The 18,040-nt window shown below is 35.7% G+C and overlaps 1 protein-coding gene across 1 annotated transcript; it reads left to right on the top strand.

The window, feature by feature from the left end:
* The first annotated feature begins 5,507 nt into the window (after positions 1–5,507).
* LOC129216823 (cuticle protein 7-like) lies at positions 5,508–12,975 on the top strand. The gene is made up of 3 exons (XM_054851039.1): positions 5,508–5,531; positions 11,439–11,543; positions 12,541–12,975. The coding sequence occupies exons 1-3, from the start codon at positions 5,508–5,510 to the stop codon at positions 12,973–12,975; spliced, it is 564 nt and encodes a 187-aa protein (XP_054707014.1).
* Positions 12,976–18,040: the final 5,065 nt, after the last annotated feature.

Here is an 18,040-nt window from a genome sequence, read left to right as displayed (position 1 = left end):
TACAGGAAATCGTGGGCTCGAATCCCACTGATGCGCTTGGAGCTATTTTCTTGTTTAGAATAAATAAAAATTTATAATTGTTTTTAACTTGAGTTATTAATGGTTCAAGCGTCTAAATGGAGAAAACCCATGCGTCTTTAAGAGTAAGAAAAATACGAATACAACAGGTGATGTTTTTGGCTACAGCACTCAAAGATCTAACTAGCTAGAGTTCTGCAACAGAATTAACATTGGAGTTCGCGGTTCAAAAAGGAATAATATTTGCGTGTTGCGACAACCAGTTTAGGCTTTGATTAGGAATTTAAAGGAGGAATCCAGTTTAGACCGGTCAAAAAATCAACTTTTTTTATGTCATGAAATGTTAGTAAAACTATTCAAGAATATGTTACAAAATTTGAGTAAAAATTCCGAATAGTTCCGACGCTACGAGCACTTAAAGTGACTGTAGAGAAAACGTTCTCAGCATTTTTTTTCTCTCCCAAACGCGTTTTTCTCGAAATAACTTTTTTTCAACTGGTGTGGATTCCAGTTCAAAGAGTTTTTGACCAATCGTTTTGAAAATTATGTGAATATTCTTTATTCAATTATACTCTATATGAACCTACCTCCTGGATGATATTGTATTTTTTTTTTTTCATGCAAGAAGTGAAAAAAGTGGTAGAAAAGCATAACATTGTAATCAAACACCTCAAAAACGTGCAATTTTCAACTTTTTTGATCGTAATTAGGTTCATATTCTAGGAAAATACATTGTTTGCGAAAAAAATGTAATGATTACAGACAAAAATTGTGGCTTCGGTAATGCACAGAGCAACAAGCTCTAATGGCGACCGCCTATAAGACAGCAGCTTCTGACTCCACTAATTCTGGAGGAAATAACTTCAAAAAATTACAAGATATACTTCAAAATATGAATAAAATATCCTCCAAGTTTAAAGAAATTCTGATTATTTATTTCTTGTTAAAAATATCACGAAAAACACTAAATTTTCGGATACCCCTAAACTGGTTCTCCCCCCCCCCCCCCCACATAGTAGGTATAACGCTGTTTTATATATTACGCATATTTTACATGAAATACACCGCCAGCACAGTCATTTTCAGCCGAGGACTGCAGTTTCGTGCTTAGTAGCACTCGTCAGCCCGGCATGGGAAAGTGACTGCGCTGGAGATGGAAAACCTCTTAAGGAAGCTAAGAATGCCAAACAAACTGGTAGCTAATATGGAATTAGCGCAGACCAGACGAGTCAATCCTCGAGTTGAACCAAACCACTGCTTCGGTCACTCGTCTGGTCTGCGCTAATTCTATATTAGCTACCAGTTTGTTTGGCACTCTTAGCTTCTTTAAGAGATTTTCCATCTCCAGCTCAGTCACTTTCCCATGCCGGCTTGACGAGTGCTAATAAGCACGAAACTGCAGTCCTCGTCTGGAAATGACTGAGCTGGCGGTGTATTTCATGTATTTCTGCTTTAGCCCTGGCTATTGGGAGGTAATTTACTGAATATACGCATATTTTACTTAAAAAGTAATTTTCTAAGAATGTCAATGGAGAATTTTTTCTGAGTCTGTAGTTAACTCAAATCATATATCATCTTATTTAGTATCTTTATATTTTGAAATTTGATTTTCTGCCTTTAAAAAATTTAAACTATTTACTATAAGTTGTCTTGAAATGCTACGTGGCTTAAGCGGGGCCGAAGAGCGGAGAGCGCTAGCTCCAACAGCGCTGCCTACGTGCAGTGTAAGAGGTCGTGGGTTTGGTTCCCACCAGTCTCCTGTGTCTGAAATTCTTTCTTTGTGATGTATTTCTTGTGTTCTCTTATTGGGCAGAAACAAAATTTTGGAATAACTATAAATTGGATTATTAGAGGCACAAATATCCCATGTAAAAAAGAGTCGACTTCAATATGTGTTTACGATTACGAATGCGAAGTGTTACAAGTTACATTGCTATTTCGCGTTTAGAAACTCTAAACATTTTCATATTTGGAAAAAAAAAAGCTTCTCGTAACCGTAAAACACATGAAAGCACTAGCGTACTTAGCAACTCACGTTGCACAACTTTTTTTTTTTTTTTCTCATAATTAGTGATTCGATTTTATTTGCGCAAACGGAAGATTTAGAAAATTAAAGACGAACAAAACTGCATATTGCTAAAACTGATCAATGTGCCTCATACATATTATAACTTTTAGATGTTAAAAATGATGAACAAAACCTTTCCGTTTCATTCTAGAACTGAAAAACTAAACGAAATTGTATCAATTTCAATTTTTTTACGCCTATACATTCTATAAAATCCGTTTAATTTTAAGTATAGTAGACTTGCCCTACTACGCGATTCAAAAACGCGAAATGGCTATAACGTGAGTTTTTCACGTGTAACTTGTTTTATGTGATTTGCATATCGTCGTTAACTGTAACTTGATGCTTGTGTGTATTTTATATATGGCATCTTCTACGCTTTAACTGTAGAATTTTGCTTAATCTTGTAACTATTTAAAATTATCTTTAAAATAAATGAATCGATTATTTCAGAAAGGGCGTAAGTCCTACGGGAATCCATTGGACTTAGCCCTTTCTGAAATAATTAATTCAAATGTTCCTAGGATACACATAATGCCGATTACCGGCACACTGTAGCGATAAAAGCAGTTACTGCTAATTACCAATAACAAAGAATGCTTTTTTTTTTTAAGTGGCTACCAAATAAACAAGTGTGTACCATAAAAGGAAAGTAACAAAGAAATGCAAAAAAAAGAAAAAAAAGAAAAAGAAAATCGAACAATTTGCGAATTTTAGAACTAACGCGAATTCCTCGTCCGTAACACGAAAATTTTTGGAAAGGAATGGCGGAGCTTAAGTATTGCCTTCGTTATTGGCCACTAGATATTGGTTTCATGAATGTAAATACTCTGTAGTATCACAGAAAGCGGAAGATCTACATATCGTAGTAGTCTAAACATCGCTTTGTTAGTGTAACCAATCAACCCCACTTCGCATCTTTCATTTATTTTTTCATTCTGATCATGAATTTGATGAAATGCTATGTTCCCTAAGCATGCTGTTTTAAAAAAAGTTTGAAAGTGGAAAGGAAAAGAGAAAGTTTCTGACAGTTGAAGAAAATGTAAAGATTTCCGACATGCTTGAACAATTGAAAAGTGTGTCGAATATAATTACTGTATCTACTGTACAGTATTATTATAGTATTGCATTTTATTATTGTTACATACCATACGTGTCGCACTGTTTATATCTCTAGTCTTCCATTGATTTTGCGCATCGTAACAGTTATTTATGTTGAATAATACAGCTTTTTTTTATACATACAGTCAAAATGAAGTTCTTAATGTAAAAAACAGTACGGTAATATAGTGAAGACATAGGTCAAAATAATTTGAAGGTTTTTTTTTTATAAATGTCTTCAATAACTGAGTATGTTTATAAAAAAAATCGTTTTCATAGCTTTTTCTACAACGCGAAATTTCGACTTACGCGATTATTTTCGGAACGCAACCCTTGCAAAATTTTGAAGAAAATACGAAAGATTACCTTTCATTGACTTGAAGAAATATTACATCGAAAAAAAATTCTAACTTAGATCAAGAGATTTGGCGAAAAACAAATCTCAATGCATGTAATTTCATACGAGCTGTGTCATGTACCTGGTAATATGCAATCAGAAAACGGCATTGTAAATGGAATTTTTTGAAAAAAAACTCGAAAGAATACTTTTTGTATTTGAAGAAATTCTTTTGTGAAAGAATATTCCCTTTCAGCACAGCGGTTTTGTTTGACGATGTAACCAATAATCTGCAATCAAAAAAAAAAAACACTGAAAGAAGAAAACTTTTGAAGATTCAAAAAAATTTACCTGATGCCTTGAATCCAAAAGAGACATCCGTCCGTTTATTATGAATTTGAATATTGTAATCGAGGTCGCAAGAAAAGAATGCCGCAATAGAATTTATTTAGAAATGTCTGTTCCGATAAAAGAACAATTCTTGAGAAAAAATAATCTGCTTACAACGAGTTTTAAAAATACTAAACAATTAAAGTTATTTTTTTATTATGAATATGAACAGTAATAACTGTAAACAATGAATGAGAAATTGGATTCGGCAAAAATATAAATCCCCGACTATTCTCAGATCCATTAAATTCCAAATTGGAACCTTTTAACTCTCGCGACCCGAGAGTGAAGAGAGAGAGAGAAAGTAGAAAGTACGCGCGTTCTCTTTTAAATCTTTCTTCAGAAAGAGCGAAAGCTCATGAAGTCGGTTACGTGAAAAGGAACCAATGGGGGAAATGTTGAATGGCATTTTATTTGCGAAGTGATATTTTAATTTTCAATTTAATCAAATCATGAACTTCATCTTTTTTTTTCTTTTTTTTTTCTCTCTTTTTCACTTTATTGATTGCTTTATTGTATTTATTTATTTTTTATCGGCGAACATTATATGATTGACCCTGATATTTGTAAAATTTATCCCCTGATGTATTTTCTATCAATTTAGTCTAGTTTGAAGTGTTTTATAGTTTTTTTTTTTTTTTTTTGCATTGTTTAATTATCGTCTGCATATTTTCTTGCTTTTTTTTTTTTTTTTTGAAATGGCAGCTCTAAAAAATGAAGAAGAGCTGGATTGTGTTTTTGATGGAATGTAAATGTTAAAATTTGCTTGCCCGGTTGTTGGTGGAGAATATTATTTTATGTTTTACTAGTGGTACCCTGACGGCTTTGCCCGTAGTTGGAAATCAAAAAGTCATTCGGTTCGCCTGTATATTTACAAATAATGGATGACGAATTTCCCGCCAATTGGCTATGTTCATTCGCTCTCCCATTCCACGTCATGATAATTTCGTAATTTACTCGTCCATCTTATGATAGTTTTGCTCCGGAAAGTGTTCTTAAAATTGAAATAGAAGAACAAAATCGAATTTTCGAAAAATCGCTTCGAGGTGCACACCCCCATGCCACAAACTAACTTTGTGCCAAATTTCATGAAAATCGGCTGAACGGTCCAGGCGCTATGCGCGTCACAGAGATCCAGACATCCAGACAGAGAGTCTTTGAGCTTTATTATTAGTAAAGATGTAAATATAGATAATGAGAACACTCGTTTCAAAATTTGAAGAATTTGATTTTAATTATTGAGGAAAGTATATATTTCTCAAGAAGATAGAAGGGTTTGGAAGGGGAATAGAAAAACACATGAGGACATCACGAATCTCTCAGACTGCCTCACTGGAATGAAAGGGCAGCGGTGGTTCTTTTTTCCGAAACAGTGGGCATCATTTTAATCAGCGCCTCAAACTGTTAAAAAGGGAAAAGGAAAAAAAATCAATAAAAATGCCATTGTTATATTGCAAAAATGATCATCGGGGGAACACTTGATTTAGATGGCCTACATTGTTGAGTCTTTTTGAAATACCGGGGTATAAATGGCGGGGAAGATGCCACCACAAATCCTCACTCTCGTTTCTTGAGACGGAGGGCGGTTAACAAATGGGTACGTTCCAGAACTTAAAAGTGAGTAATTTTCAACACTTTCGTGATTTTGCTCTCAATTATGTGGGAACCATTCATTAATATCAGTCACTCACACAGAAGGCATTTCTTCGTTCTTAACGATGTTCATCTTTCAGTTTAATAGAAGGTTGTTTGTTCTTTATAAAAACGATTTGATTTTTTTTTCTTTTTTTTTCAATGTGTAAGTGTGGCATTTTTTTGCGGTTTTATCTGACAGCCATAGTTTTGGAAAATAGCTCTGCCTCGATTTTTCCATGAAAGTCAACTTTCTCTTAGTAAGCTCAGGTCAAGTTGACCTCACTCTTCCTGGGTCATTTTACAAATTCCGTTTAGTGTTCTTGGATGCCGTTTTCTTAAGGGTCATTCTAAGAAACCGAAAATGCAAAATTCAACTTGAGAGACGCTCGATGATTTTCATCAGGGCTGTGGAGTCGGAGTCAGACTGATTTTGGGGTAAAGGAGTCGGAGTCGGAGTCTTTAGAAAGCATGCCGTCTCCGACTCCGGGATTTTTTTTTTCTTTCATTTTCACTGACTCTCCTTGCATTTTGTAAAAACTGACTACCAATTGAAATGTTAGGCAACAAAACATGTTTGAAAAGCTACTGATAAGAAAATAACTGCTATTATGGCAATCAGCTAGCTTGAGTGCTTACCGAACTTTCTGTAGCCGTCCCTCAGTTTGCTTGCTTTTTTAATTAACTAATAGCAACTGTCGGCAAACGGTTTTATTGCCTAACATTTTCAAGTAATCACTTTGAAATAAAAATAGAAATATAGTGTTTTGTTCGATCTCAGTTATAAAATAGTAAAAGGAACGTAACAATTTAGTTAGTCGAGGCCCGTAGCTCAGGTGGAAACTTTTAAGGCAGATCGGCAAATTCAAATAAAGTCTGGCGGGAAAGCACGAATCCAAAAAATTCGATGAAATAATCTGTTTTTTTTTTCTTCTTTATTTTAAGACTATTTCTATAAGCTTGGTTCTCACTAAAAGTATGAAACAAAATAAGTGTAAATAATTTCTTGATTACAACACTCAATAATTGCAGTTAATTTTAAAATCTTCATAAGACATCTTCCTAAAGCAGCTAATAAAATTTAAATTAAAAATTTAGCGAAAAGAAATATAGGTATAGTAAGAGCTATTCGTACAAATTTGTATACAACCACATTTTTGTAAAATTAGCTCCTGACGTATATGTGCCCTATTTTTGTTGAAATTTTATTGATAAAATATAATTTAAAATATATTCGGGAAAATTTTCAGAATTAAAATATTTATATTTTTTATAAACTCTGAAATTAACGTTGGGTGTCACCTACCAGACGAGTGTCACTAGGGTCAAACCACCCCCTCTCAAGAACTTGGACTTTGAATAAAAGCATTTTTTCTCTCAAATTACAGCTTTCAAAAATTGAAAGCACACGATTTGATCAATATCTATTTGTTAAACATTAAGGGGGGGGGGGCAAATTACAGCTAATCCTTTTCAATTTTTTAAAGGGATTTTTAAGTCATCTAACTTTTAAACTCGTAACTATTGCAAAATTTGATTTTTAAATTGAATTTCTAACGTTTTATGCGTCTTGGGTTTATAATAACAAACAAAATGCGAAATTTTCATAAAAAAAGAATTAATATTTAATTCTCTGTTCAGAGGTTTTCCCCTTCCCCTAAAGGGAGAGAGGGAATTGAAAAAGTACAATTAAAAAATAATAATAAAAAATCAGGAGTCAGAGTCGGAGTTGGAGTCGGGCGTTTCAAAATCCAGAAGTCGGAGTCGGCCATTTTCCTTCCGACTCCGCAGCCCTGATTTTTATATCTGGGCCATTCCACGGGAAATGGCCATTTTGTACCGCACGTGACGCCTCAGATATTTCATGAAAACTAATACCTTAAAAGGGTAATGATAAAAATTTTATTGCTTAATAAATTACAAACATATGTGTAATTTCTTAAGCAAAAGATTTCTTCATTACTTTATAAAATAATTACTTTTTAATGAAATATATGAACCATTACTTGCAGGATTAAGTAACCACTTTATCATGGAATGACCCAATACAATTTTTTTTTCAATGGTTTAAACTCTTGTTTCTCAGCAAATGAGATACGCGTTTCCTTTACATTAGAACCTTTGTTCTCAAAATCAACAATTTATTTTAACATAAATATATTAATTGAGAAAAATATTGACTATTTCATAAGCAAGTTACAAGCGGCTGATTTCGGATGTCTCGCACGTGACGCTTGCAAAAATTTTAAATTACAAAATGGTTTAATAAAAATATAATTGCGTCAAGAGTATCTTTGTATCAAACGTATAAGATTAAAAATTTGGTTACCTCTGTTGAATCAAAATATTAAGGGATATGACAAACTGTGAATGAAATTTTAGCGTCTTTTTGTGCCACACGTGTCGGTGAACTGGCCCATCTGCTTGATTAATCGCTTTCTTTTTGTTTCTGATTCTTTTTACTTCCTTTTACAAAAAAGGAAGTATTGTATTCGCGAAAAAATTTTCACCCAAAAATCGGCCTTAATTTCCATTTTGCTCACCCCCGAATGAATGTTCAGTTTTTTTTTTTTTTTCAACCCGACCACACGTGGATATGCACCTAGGAACGTACAGACACCCGAAATATCCATTTTGACGATCCCCGAGTTAATTACAACGAGTTTTCTCGTGACGTCTGTATGTACGTATGTATGTGCGTATGTGTGTATGTGTGTATGTATATCGCATCTCAAGAACGGAATGTCCTAGAAAGTTGAAATTTGGTACTCATAGTGGGGTCTAGTTGTGCACCTCCCTTTTTGGTTGCCTTCGGATGCTTTAAAGGGGGTCTTTTGCCCCTTTTTGGGGGGAAATCATTGTTAATTTCGATGTAAGCTAAAGTGGTGTAATAATTTGGCGGACACTTGGCGATATATCGCCAGTCTTTTGGTCGCCAAGTTTTGTCGCGAACTTAGCGGCAAATTTGGCGACTTTTTAATTTTTTTTTTAAATCTGGTTTCAATTTGGCCACTGTTGGTGATATTTAGAGAGTAAACTATTGAATCACATTAAAACTGCCAATAATGAGAAAATGACATTAAATTGGAGTAAAAGGAAGTCATGTGATGCACACATCAGCTCATTCCCATATAAAGCTGGAATTTTGTTCTTCAAAAATTTATTCTAAACTATTCTGCTGTAAGAGGAGTGAATTAAGTTTGTATTTGTATAAACTTTTTTTAGTTATAATTTGCACACGCATACCAATACGTGTTTGTATATGCGTGTCTACCTACATCTGTTTTAATCCCTCATTTTATTGGTGCATCAGCCCCCTATGGAGCGTATCGCACTTTGTCGATGACAAAATATGATGTTAGAAAAATAGAATTATGCGCTTACACTTATAAGTCTAAGTTAATCCAAATGAAATGTATATCATTTTAGATCTGTCTCATTTTCAAGGTATTTTCTTACTATACCCTTAAACCCTCCTTTTGCGCTCAGCCGTGCCCAGAAACAGTTCGTAACCTACAGACAAAGTGCAGTAGAACCTCGTTTATATGGCTCCCGTTTATCCTGCTCGCCGGTTTACTTAGATAAAATTTGTAGATTTCAAAAAAAGTTATATTTGATTAAATAATAATTTTAAATTATGATCATAAACGGAATTAAAAAGACGCCAAATATTCGGTTTTTATTTTGATTAAACGTACAACCCCTGCATAGAACCCGCAGAGCCTGATTAACGCACAGTCAGGCGGGTCCGCGGACCTGGGCACCACAAATTTAGGGGCACCAAAATGGCCTACCCTGAATTCATTTACTTACTTCCTTTTTTAAAAAAAAGGAGCTTATTTTACTTTTTCTCAACTTTAAGTGAGAAGGGGCTTAAAATTTTTTAAAAATCAGCTCAAAAACTCATAAAGTTAAAAAAATTTCGCGTAAAGAAGTCGTTGTTCCTTAGCTCTGGAATTTCAAAAAAATTACTCGGATGACATAGATGAACATTTTCCAGAAGAATTAACACATTTTCAATTTTTTGCAAACGTAACCCTTCTTTTGGAGAATGTTTTAAAAGGATAAGATCATTAAACATTACACATACATTTCCGAATGTGGATTCACCCTTGCAGCTTCTTCTTACCTTGCCTATCAGCAGCTGTTCCAGTGAACGTTCTTTTTCAATTTTGAAAAAAATCAAAAATCATTTGAGAAGCTGCATTTCTCAGGATAATTTACAGGTATTTTCCTTATTGACCATTGAAAATTCTGTGACATCAGACATAGATTTCGATTATTTGATCGACACATTTGCCTCTGTTAAAGCCAGAAAGAAGCCTTTTTAAAGCTCGCTGTCAGAATTAGTAAGATTTTTTTTTTTTTTTTTTTTTTGCAGTTTTAAATTGTTTTTCAACTCTTTTTCGCCTTAAGAGGCAATTTTAACTGTGATTAGTTTGGTGACTATCAAGTGTTTGGTATTCAAATCCCAGGTTTCCTTTTTTAAATGTAGTAATGTTCCTTTAAAGTGTAGTTTCTAGTATGAAACATTGACTTAAAAATTGCGCGGATTTTCTCATGGGGGGGGGGGCACCAAATTCTACTCAGGACCTGGGCACCAGTTTGGCTTGATCGGGCCCTAATAGAATGTACAATAAAGTATAGTACAAATCCAACAAACACATCGCGTGCTTCAGTCCGACACCTCTGCAGCTGAACTATTAAATGATTAAGTATTTGCTAAAAACGATACAATGTAGTTTGGTTACAAATCAATGTTTTTTGCTGTAATAAACAGTCTGCTTATTTAAGAATATGTTTTGCTTACTACTCTTTTTATCTGGGTTTTCGCTCACCCGAATTGCCTTTGGTCACAGTTAGGATAAATGAGAATGTACTGCACAATGTTAAATTTGAGGCAATGTCCGCGATTGGAAACTGTTTAAAAAGTCCTTTTCATTTCAGTCATTTTGTGTGAAACAAAGTGATGTGATTGTTGTCACACATTGTCTTTCCCTCGTCGAGTCTGCTGACGGTAGTTTTCCTGATTTTCTAAGAATTCAAATCGTTGGAACCACCCTTGAAAACGCTCCAGTTAGACGTTTCCTCCTAAAAACAGATTAATATCCAGAGTTATTTGAAGTAGCATGCGAAGTCCAGTGAGAGAATTGATCTTCAACAGCAAACCATGAGTTGATATATTTTGTTAACAGTCGTTCCGTGTGGAACAAAAGCAGCGGTATTAATCCTCAACTTGTACCGTGAACAAAATATTCACACCGGTACAAAAAAAAAAAAAAAAAAAAAATTAAAAACTTAAAATAAATAAATACTAATTTAAGGAAAGTATACCATGTAATTATTGTTCACATTTTTTTTTTTTTGACCAATCACGAATGCTTATTGGTCTCACTTGACTGTTTTTTGATGTCCTTTGATTTTGTTTTCCTACCGCCACCCTCTGCAGCATCACCGTCGACCGGGTCCTCACGATGCTGCTCCTATAGCGAAAGCCGTCTCCAGGTTGCATCCATGTCCTACACACACGCGCATACATACACAACTACACACACACGCACGCACACACACAAACACATATACACACAACTACCCAGACATTCATGCCTGCACAAAGACACAAGCACATATGCCTACACACATACACATACCCCCCCCCCCCCACCATACACACATTCATATACACAACTAACAACACACTTATGCCAGCACACAGACACAAACACACATGCCTACACACACATACACATACTTCTACACACAAACACACATACTCCCCACACACAAACACACACGCCTACACACACACACTCGTGATTGCGAAAAACATAATTTGAGTTCAAGATGTCAAAATTCAAATTAATTTTTGTTTCTTTTTTTTCTTTGTTGCAGTTCTTTGTTTTCCTGATGATGTGGAAATATTCCTTCTCAAAAAGTAGCAGCTCTTATCTTCCCATTGCTCAGTCAACGGAGTACAAAGCCAGTTATGAAAGTTACGTATGTATTTCTCTATCATTATTATTATCAAGCTGCTGGGTCTGGTTCTACTCGGGTTTTAAATACAAAAAGTCAACAAAAAGAATCAAATAATTAAGAAAATGATTAATGTCGCCCGTAGCCAACCTTGTTTTTTCGATTGGAAAATGCACATGACAACTGTTTGAGGCCCGCAATACCATCATTGATGAAAACTAAAATGCAGTACAAACACATCGTTTTTTGGTGATGTCACTGAATCAGCCTAACAAACAATTTTCATGGTTAATCGAATTTGCAATTATTTGCGGAAAAAAAATCTGTTGTTTCAATGTGCACCTGAGTGAGTGAAAAGTGTGGAGTAGAAAGTATTAAGTCAGTATAGGGCAGTCTTACCCAGACATAAAGCTCAATGCGGCGAATCAACTAAGAAGAGATTGTCCCAAGTAAATAAGCACTGTCTCACGTGGTCTAATGGTTAGGGTTGCTGACTTTCTCCAAGAAGAATTGGGCTCCGAGCAAGAGCATGGCTCACATCTGTGTCGTGCTATAAGGCGATCCCACGGCTTCATGCTAAAACATAGGTAGGAGACGATAAATATAAGTAAATGCGCATTTCAGTATAATTTCTTTTTGAGAAATTCATAACAACATTAAACACCATCACTTGGTACATGATACTGAAAACATTTCTATATTCTTACTGTGATCATTAGGAAAACAAAACTGGGATAACTTTTTGATGCAGGTTTTTTGACTGGCTTAAATGAAAACAGCAACCCAGTCTAACCAGTGGACTAACACATAAATTTGTTCATGAAAACTACCGACAGCCCGGTTATGACATCCATGTAGTATGTATGCTTACTTCTACATCCAATCGGTATAACTTCTTGCATCGCCTGCCGTGTTGCAACGTTATAGTTCGTATTTTTTTTAACTCAAATTTTGCTCCTCTTATCTTTTCTTTACAAACTGACGGCATATGTTTGTTTACTTATTCTTTGCACCATTTCAGGAGGGTCCTCCCCACCCCTTCCACTTCGGCTACGACGTGGTAGACGAGCACGGCAACAAGCAACAAAGACAAGAACAGGGGGACCAGCACGGCACAGTCAAAGGCAGCTACAGCTACACTGATGCCCACGGGATCTACAGGCACGTGGACTACGTGGCCGACCACTCTGGATTCCGGGCGTCCGTCCAATCCAACGAGCCCGGACTGGGGCATGAGGATCCGGCAGACGTGAAAATGTCGGTCAAACCCCCGCCCCACCACATCCTAGAGCAGCAGTACTCTGATCCTAAGCTGTACCTCAAGGGTAGTTCCAGACCTGTCTATAGGGAGGCATCGTCACCGTATGCTGCGTCGTCTCTGGTGCCGGTGCTTGTGGCACCATATGGCACGCCGCATAGGTACGAAAGTGGCACCAACCATTTGTACAATTTTTAAAAAATTACCCATTCATTGCATGATTCATCAATGTTCATTCAATAAAACCTTATTTAACCATGATGATCTTTATCATCTTTTGCATTTTGTAACTTTTTTCTTTTGTTGAGGGACTACCATTACCACCTACCATCCACTAGGCTGACGACTTTCATTAATGGCTGTTAAAGCTTCAAGAAAATAAGCTGTCTTACTACAAGCATATCCTCTAATATTTCTACTACAAGTAACTGTACTAATCTTTGGACTACAAGCAACAGCAACAATCTGTAGCAGGAGCGCTCCGATGGAAGGTCACAGTGACCTTCCGAAAAATCCCTTATTTGGCAAATTTTGCCTGACGATTCGTCAAAATAATTCGTAGAAAATTTGGAGTTCTATTCGAAAAAAAAATCATCATTCGGCGATATTTGGAGTTCCATTCTGCACATTTTGGAGTTATTTTCGGCAAAATTATCTTGATTCGGCAAAGTTTAAAGCTTCATTCGGCAATTTGAGAATTTCCGTTCTTCCAAAAATTTAAGTACGTGGCGCCCCTGATCAAACTACAAGTAACTGCACCAAAATGTCGCTCAGGTTCTGCACTTGCATACTAGCTTTAGCACAGTTTCACGTTGCATGTTATTCAATCGACCGCGCATAAATACATCGTGCTTTATGATGCCTGCATTGTTGTGTTACTTTAACAAGATAATAATAACTTTTGTTCTCTACACTTCCACATTGTGGAGTGTCTTCTGGATGGAGGGAATTAGTCATAGCACTTCTTATAGGCAGATATATAACATACTAGGATTTGCAATATGATTGAAACCAAAGTTTCTGAAGAACGGTAAATTCTTTAACCCGCTCCCCCTCCTCAATACGGCTCACGATACCGCTGGTGCTGTATTCGTATTGAGAAATGACGTAGTTTAATAGTAAAGTTTCTCAAACAGTGTCATCCTTAAGCTTACCACTATACTCTTTTTTTTTTTTTCAATCATCAAATCAGATCAATCTTCCGTCTTTAAAACGACCATTATAGAAAGTAGTTTGCTAAGGGTTGTCTCCATGTTTTTCTTTCACCACACAAATCGTGTAATAATGAAAAGAAAAAAAAAAAGGTGGAAATAATTGGCAATCGACAGAGAATATTGAGTTTTTTTTTTTTTTACCTTGTACCACTGTTATCGAGATATAAATTCTGAAATTCTGCACGAAAATACAAGAAAAATGCCAAGTTTAAAGACTAGACGAGAAATGGAAGATACCATTCCATTTCACCGTCTGCATGCGGCAAATATTGGCAGACTCTAAGGCCTCATATTTCGATAACGAGGACACGAGGGATAATAATTTATTCGTCCAAAAGCATGCTTTACCATGCCCTTTTGATTGCTTTTTGTTCAAATTATTACACTACCGTCTGGTTCCTTGGTTAGATGTCTTAGCGTCTCACATGGTGGTATAGTCTGCGCTAACCAGTCAGAAATGAAGCTTTGACATCAGTTAGGAAACAATTAACAGACACGTTGAGCGACTGAAAAGGCAACACTGTTCAATCATGTTACAGTGGCAATTAATCTACTCGTGAGTCATAATTGAAACACTGGTAAAAAACAATGAACAATAACCACAAACGTAACCCATACTGTCTGCCCACGGTTACTATTGAGCTGGCAAAGAGAAGGAAAAGAAAAATTTTGATGCCCGTGTTTCGTTCACTTCAGTGTGACTCTACTTAATTTGCACAAATCAGCAAAAGCTGACATCTCTGAAAGCTAATAGATGTGTCATTTCCGCCTGTATACCGGAAGTCAGCCTTACCATCTCACCGGTAATCAGACCCGTGAGACTATGAATGAGCTATAGAATCTGATATACTGGACAATTCTAAAGCAAATATTTCTCAAAAAGTGGTACACGTACCTCTTAAATATGTATTCCACGAAGTTCATCTCAATTTGAAGTTGGCCATCAAAAAAAAAAAAAAAAAAATTTAATATTACATAAGTTCTTGTCCAAATTTACGTAAAGAATTTAAGAATTTACAGCACAAGAAAGGGAAAGTACATACGGAGTGAGGGTAGGAGGTAAGTACTTCACAACATGCGTAGCACAAGTCAGAATGAAATTTGCATCTCAAAGAGAAGGAAATAACCCACGGGGCACCGCTGGAAATCGAACCCGCGACCTCCTAGATTGCGCGCAGGCAGCTGTCAGGATCTTCTCCATCGCTCGATCTCGGAGCTGCTCCAGCAGCGCATTGCCGGCGAAATTTATTCAGCGCGTAAAACGAAGTGAATTAAAAACAAGTTCAGCGATATATAACGCGGTGAAACAGCCAAGTGCCCTCTTAACATTGATATCGATAGCTAATCGTTTTCTTGAAATGGCTGAAGCAAAAATTGAAGAGACTGTTCCGGGTAAGTTGAAGTTATACGAAGAAAATGACGAACTGGAACTTTTTGCTGTACAGATTATGACCAATCTAATGAAGCATTGCAACGATGCGAATCACATCGTGATGCCTGTTTTACCGAGGCGATCGAAACACTACACGACCAATATTCTGAAGAGTGTGACATTAGGCTGGCATGTGGTGCAATACCCCTTATATCAGAGATTCAGGAGAGATTACCCCGTCATGTGCAGGGGCAGGCGCGAGCTTTTCTCGTACGCAGTGTGCCAAGCTGAAGAATTCTTCGCTAATATGGAACCCCCATGCCAACTGATATACTTAGCAGCGTACTGTTACCAGCTGACCCTCTTCTTGACTCTAAATGGACATCAAGAATACATTTATGTGTCGTACACTCTTTTTACCACCGTCTGGAGAGACTTGTACGAGGAAAAGTTCAATCTCTACGGAGGATGGCGCAAAGCGTCGAAACGCTTCAAGCAATTCGCATACGCTTTCGAATGTGCCGAAGAGATATTCTGTCCAGGATATCTGTATGGATATGATGACATTCATGAGGCGATGAAGGAAATGCAAATCGTCGTAGACAAGAAAACAGAGTGGGGGATGGAGAGACTGGAGAGAGAAATCGCAAGACAGTTCGGGGAGCTGGCCGATAGAAGGCGAACGCGTTTGGTGGCTTACCAAGATTGGAAATTGCTTTTCTTCGCTTATGTATTCGACGACGATACGCTGAAATTTATGAGAGTTCTATCTGGACCGGAGAGGGAAGATGTTATAAAACTGATTGCGGGTCTAAGAACGAATTTAAAAATATAGAACTTGCTGATTTACAACAAACACCCTGGTTCCTACGCCCTTCCCACTGCCTCCCTCCATCTGTCAGCTTCTGACTGTTTAATTCAAAAATCTCCATAGAAAAAAGTCGCCTTCAAGAGCCTTATCTCACTTCAATAAATGAAGTCAAAGATTCGATAGGAAGTACCAGTAAGGACATCGGGGGGAAAACAAGCTCCACTTGCAAGATCTCTTACAAATCAAGCAATTGTTCGAAGTACAACGTCCAATATCTAAACGAATGATGCAAAACAAATGAAGCAGTCTGATCTTCAATATTTCCTCGTGTAAAACCAAGAGGAGATACATCAAGGAATGAAGTATGAGGTTCACACGAAGGGCAGTGGTACATTATGATCCTAAAACTAAATGTCCTTGTGATTAGACAGCGGACAATTTAAAAACCTTTTACAGTTCTGCACATTCATTATTTTTAAGCACAATTTTAAATTTACTTCCTTTTTAAAGCTTTGAGATATTGCATACGGAATCTTCGATTCACTGTGAGTACCAATAATTTTTTTTTTCAAATCCATGCTCAACTAAGAAAATGTTAAATTTTTAAAGTATTTATTGAGTGAACTATTACAAGGTAATTAAAATTATTTAAACGATTTCTCGACAGCAAATTTTGGAAACGTCAAATTAATATTTTCAGTATCTTTTGTTTTGTCTAAAAATTAGAATTTTTTTCCATTTCAGAACAAAATAAAATTTTAAACACATTAACCTTATTTGAAGTTTATTTTAAGCACTGTATTAATTTTGTTTGGTGTGTCTCATTGGCTTAATGAAACTTTCCACGAATATCTCGAAACAAAATCCTTTAAAATTCGCTGCGTTTATTAAATGGTTAACATTTGTATAAAAGTTTAAAAACTGTTTTAGATCTTGTAATTTTTATGTCGCAATTTTAGAAAAAAAAACGAGCGCATACAACTTCGCCTGTTTATTTTACTCAAAAAATTAAGACTGTATTTCGTTTTTGCTGTTTTAAATTGGCAAAAGTATCACTGATTAAAGTTGACTTTCTGAATTAATTTACCCGACAATCTCTTATCTTGAAATAAAAATAACAGCTGAAAGCTCTAGTACTGTAGTTAATTTTGTAGAAACTATGCGATGTGTGTTTACTTTTTATCATTTTATGAGAATTAAGGATTTTAAATTTTATTCAGCATAAATTTCATCAATATATCAAATGTACCGTATAGTTTCTTGACGGGAACTAACAAGGAGATAGAGTAGAGCTAAATTTTATGAAATTCAAAACTTTATTACAAAGTGATTAATTCACTGAAGCTTCTAAGTTGTTGCATATTATGCAAATAAATCTAAATTGAAAGAAATTTTCTCCACTTAAGATCAGGTAATGAAGAAAAATTTCTAGTTTTTAAATTTCAGTATGTGGACAAGCTGAAGTTACAAAAGATTACAAAGTTTTCCGCGTAAAAGAAATGCATTCACAAACATGTTTAAGCTGATTCCATTATTTAAAATATTTTAACGATTTGAGACAGTTAGTTTCGATTATTTTTAATAAGCAAGGATTTTTAGCCCAAAACTAACCCTTTACCAAAGCAATGATTAGCAAAAACGAACCATTTGCAAGTAAGAGTTGAATAAATAGCTTTGTGCTTGGAAAATAAAATAAGAAATATGTTTAACCGCACAAAATTTCAGATGCTGACACGCGTTTCGACATTAAAATGAACTCTTTTTTTCAATGCAAAAGAAAAATGAGATTGTCAAAGAAAAGCTATCCAGCGAAAGATTAGATTATTCTGTAGGATGTCTTTTCATAAGCTCACTCCTTTTGCATTG

Source organism: Uloborus diversus, chromosome 2 (genome assembly GCF_026930045.1).
Source record: "Uloborus diversus isolate 005 chromosome 2, Udiv.v.3.1, whole genome shotgun sequence".
In the NCBI taxonomy this organism is placed as follows: Eukaryota; Metazoa; Arthropoda; class Arachnida; order Araneae; family Uloboridae; genus Uloborus; species Uloborus diversus.
Note: the sequence above shows the minus strand (reverse complement) of the source record. Positions and strands in the feature narration are given on the sequence as shown.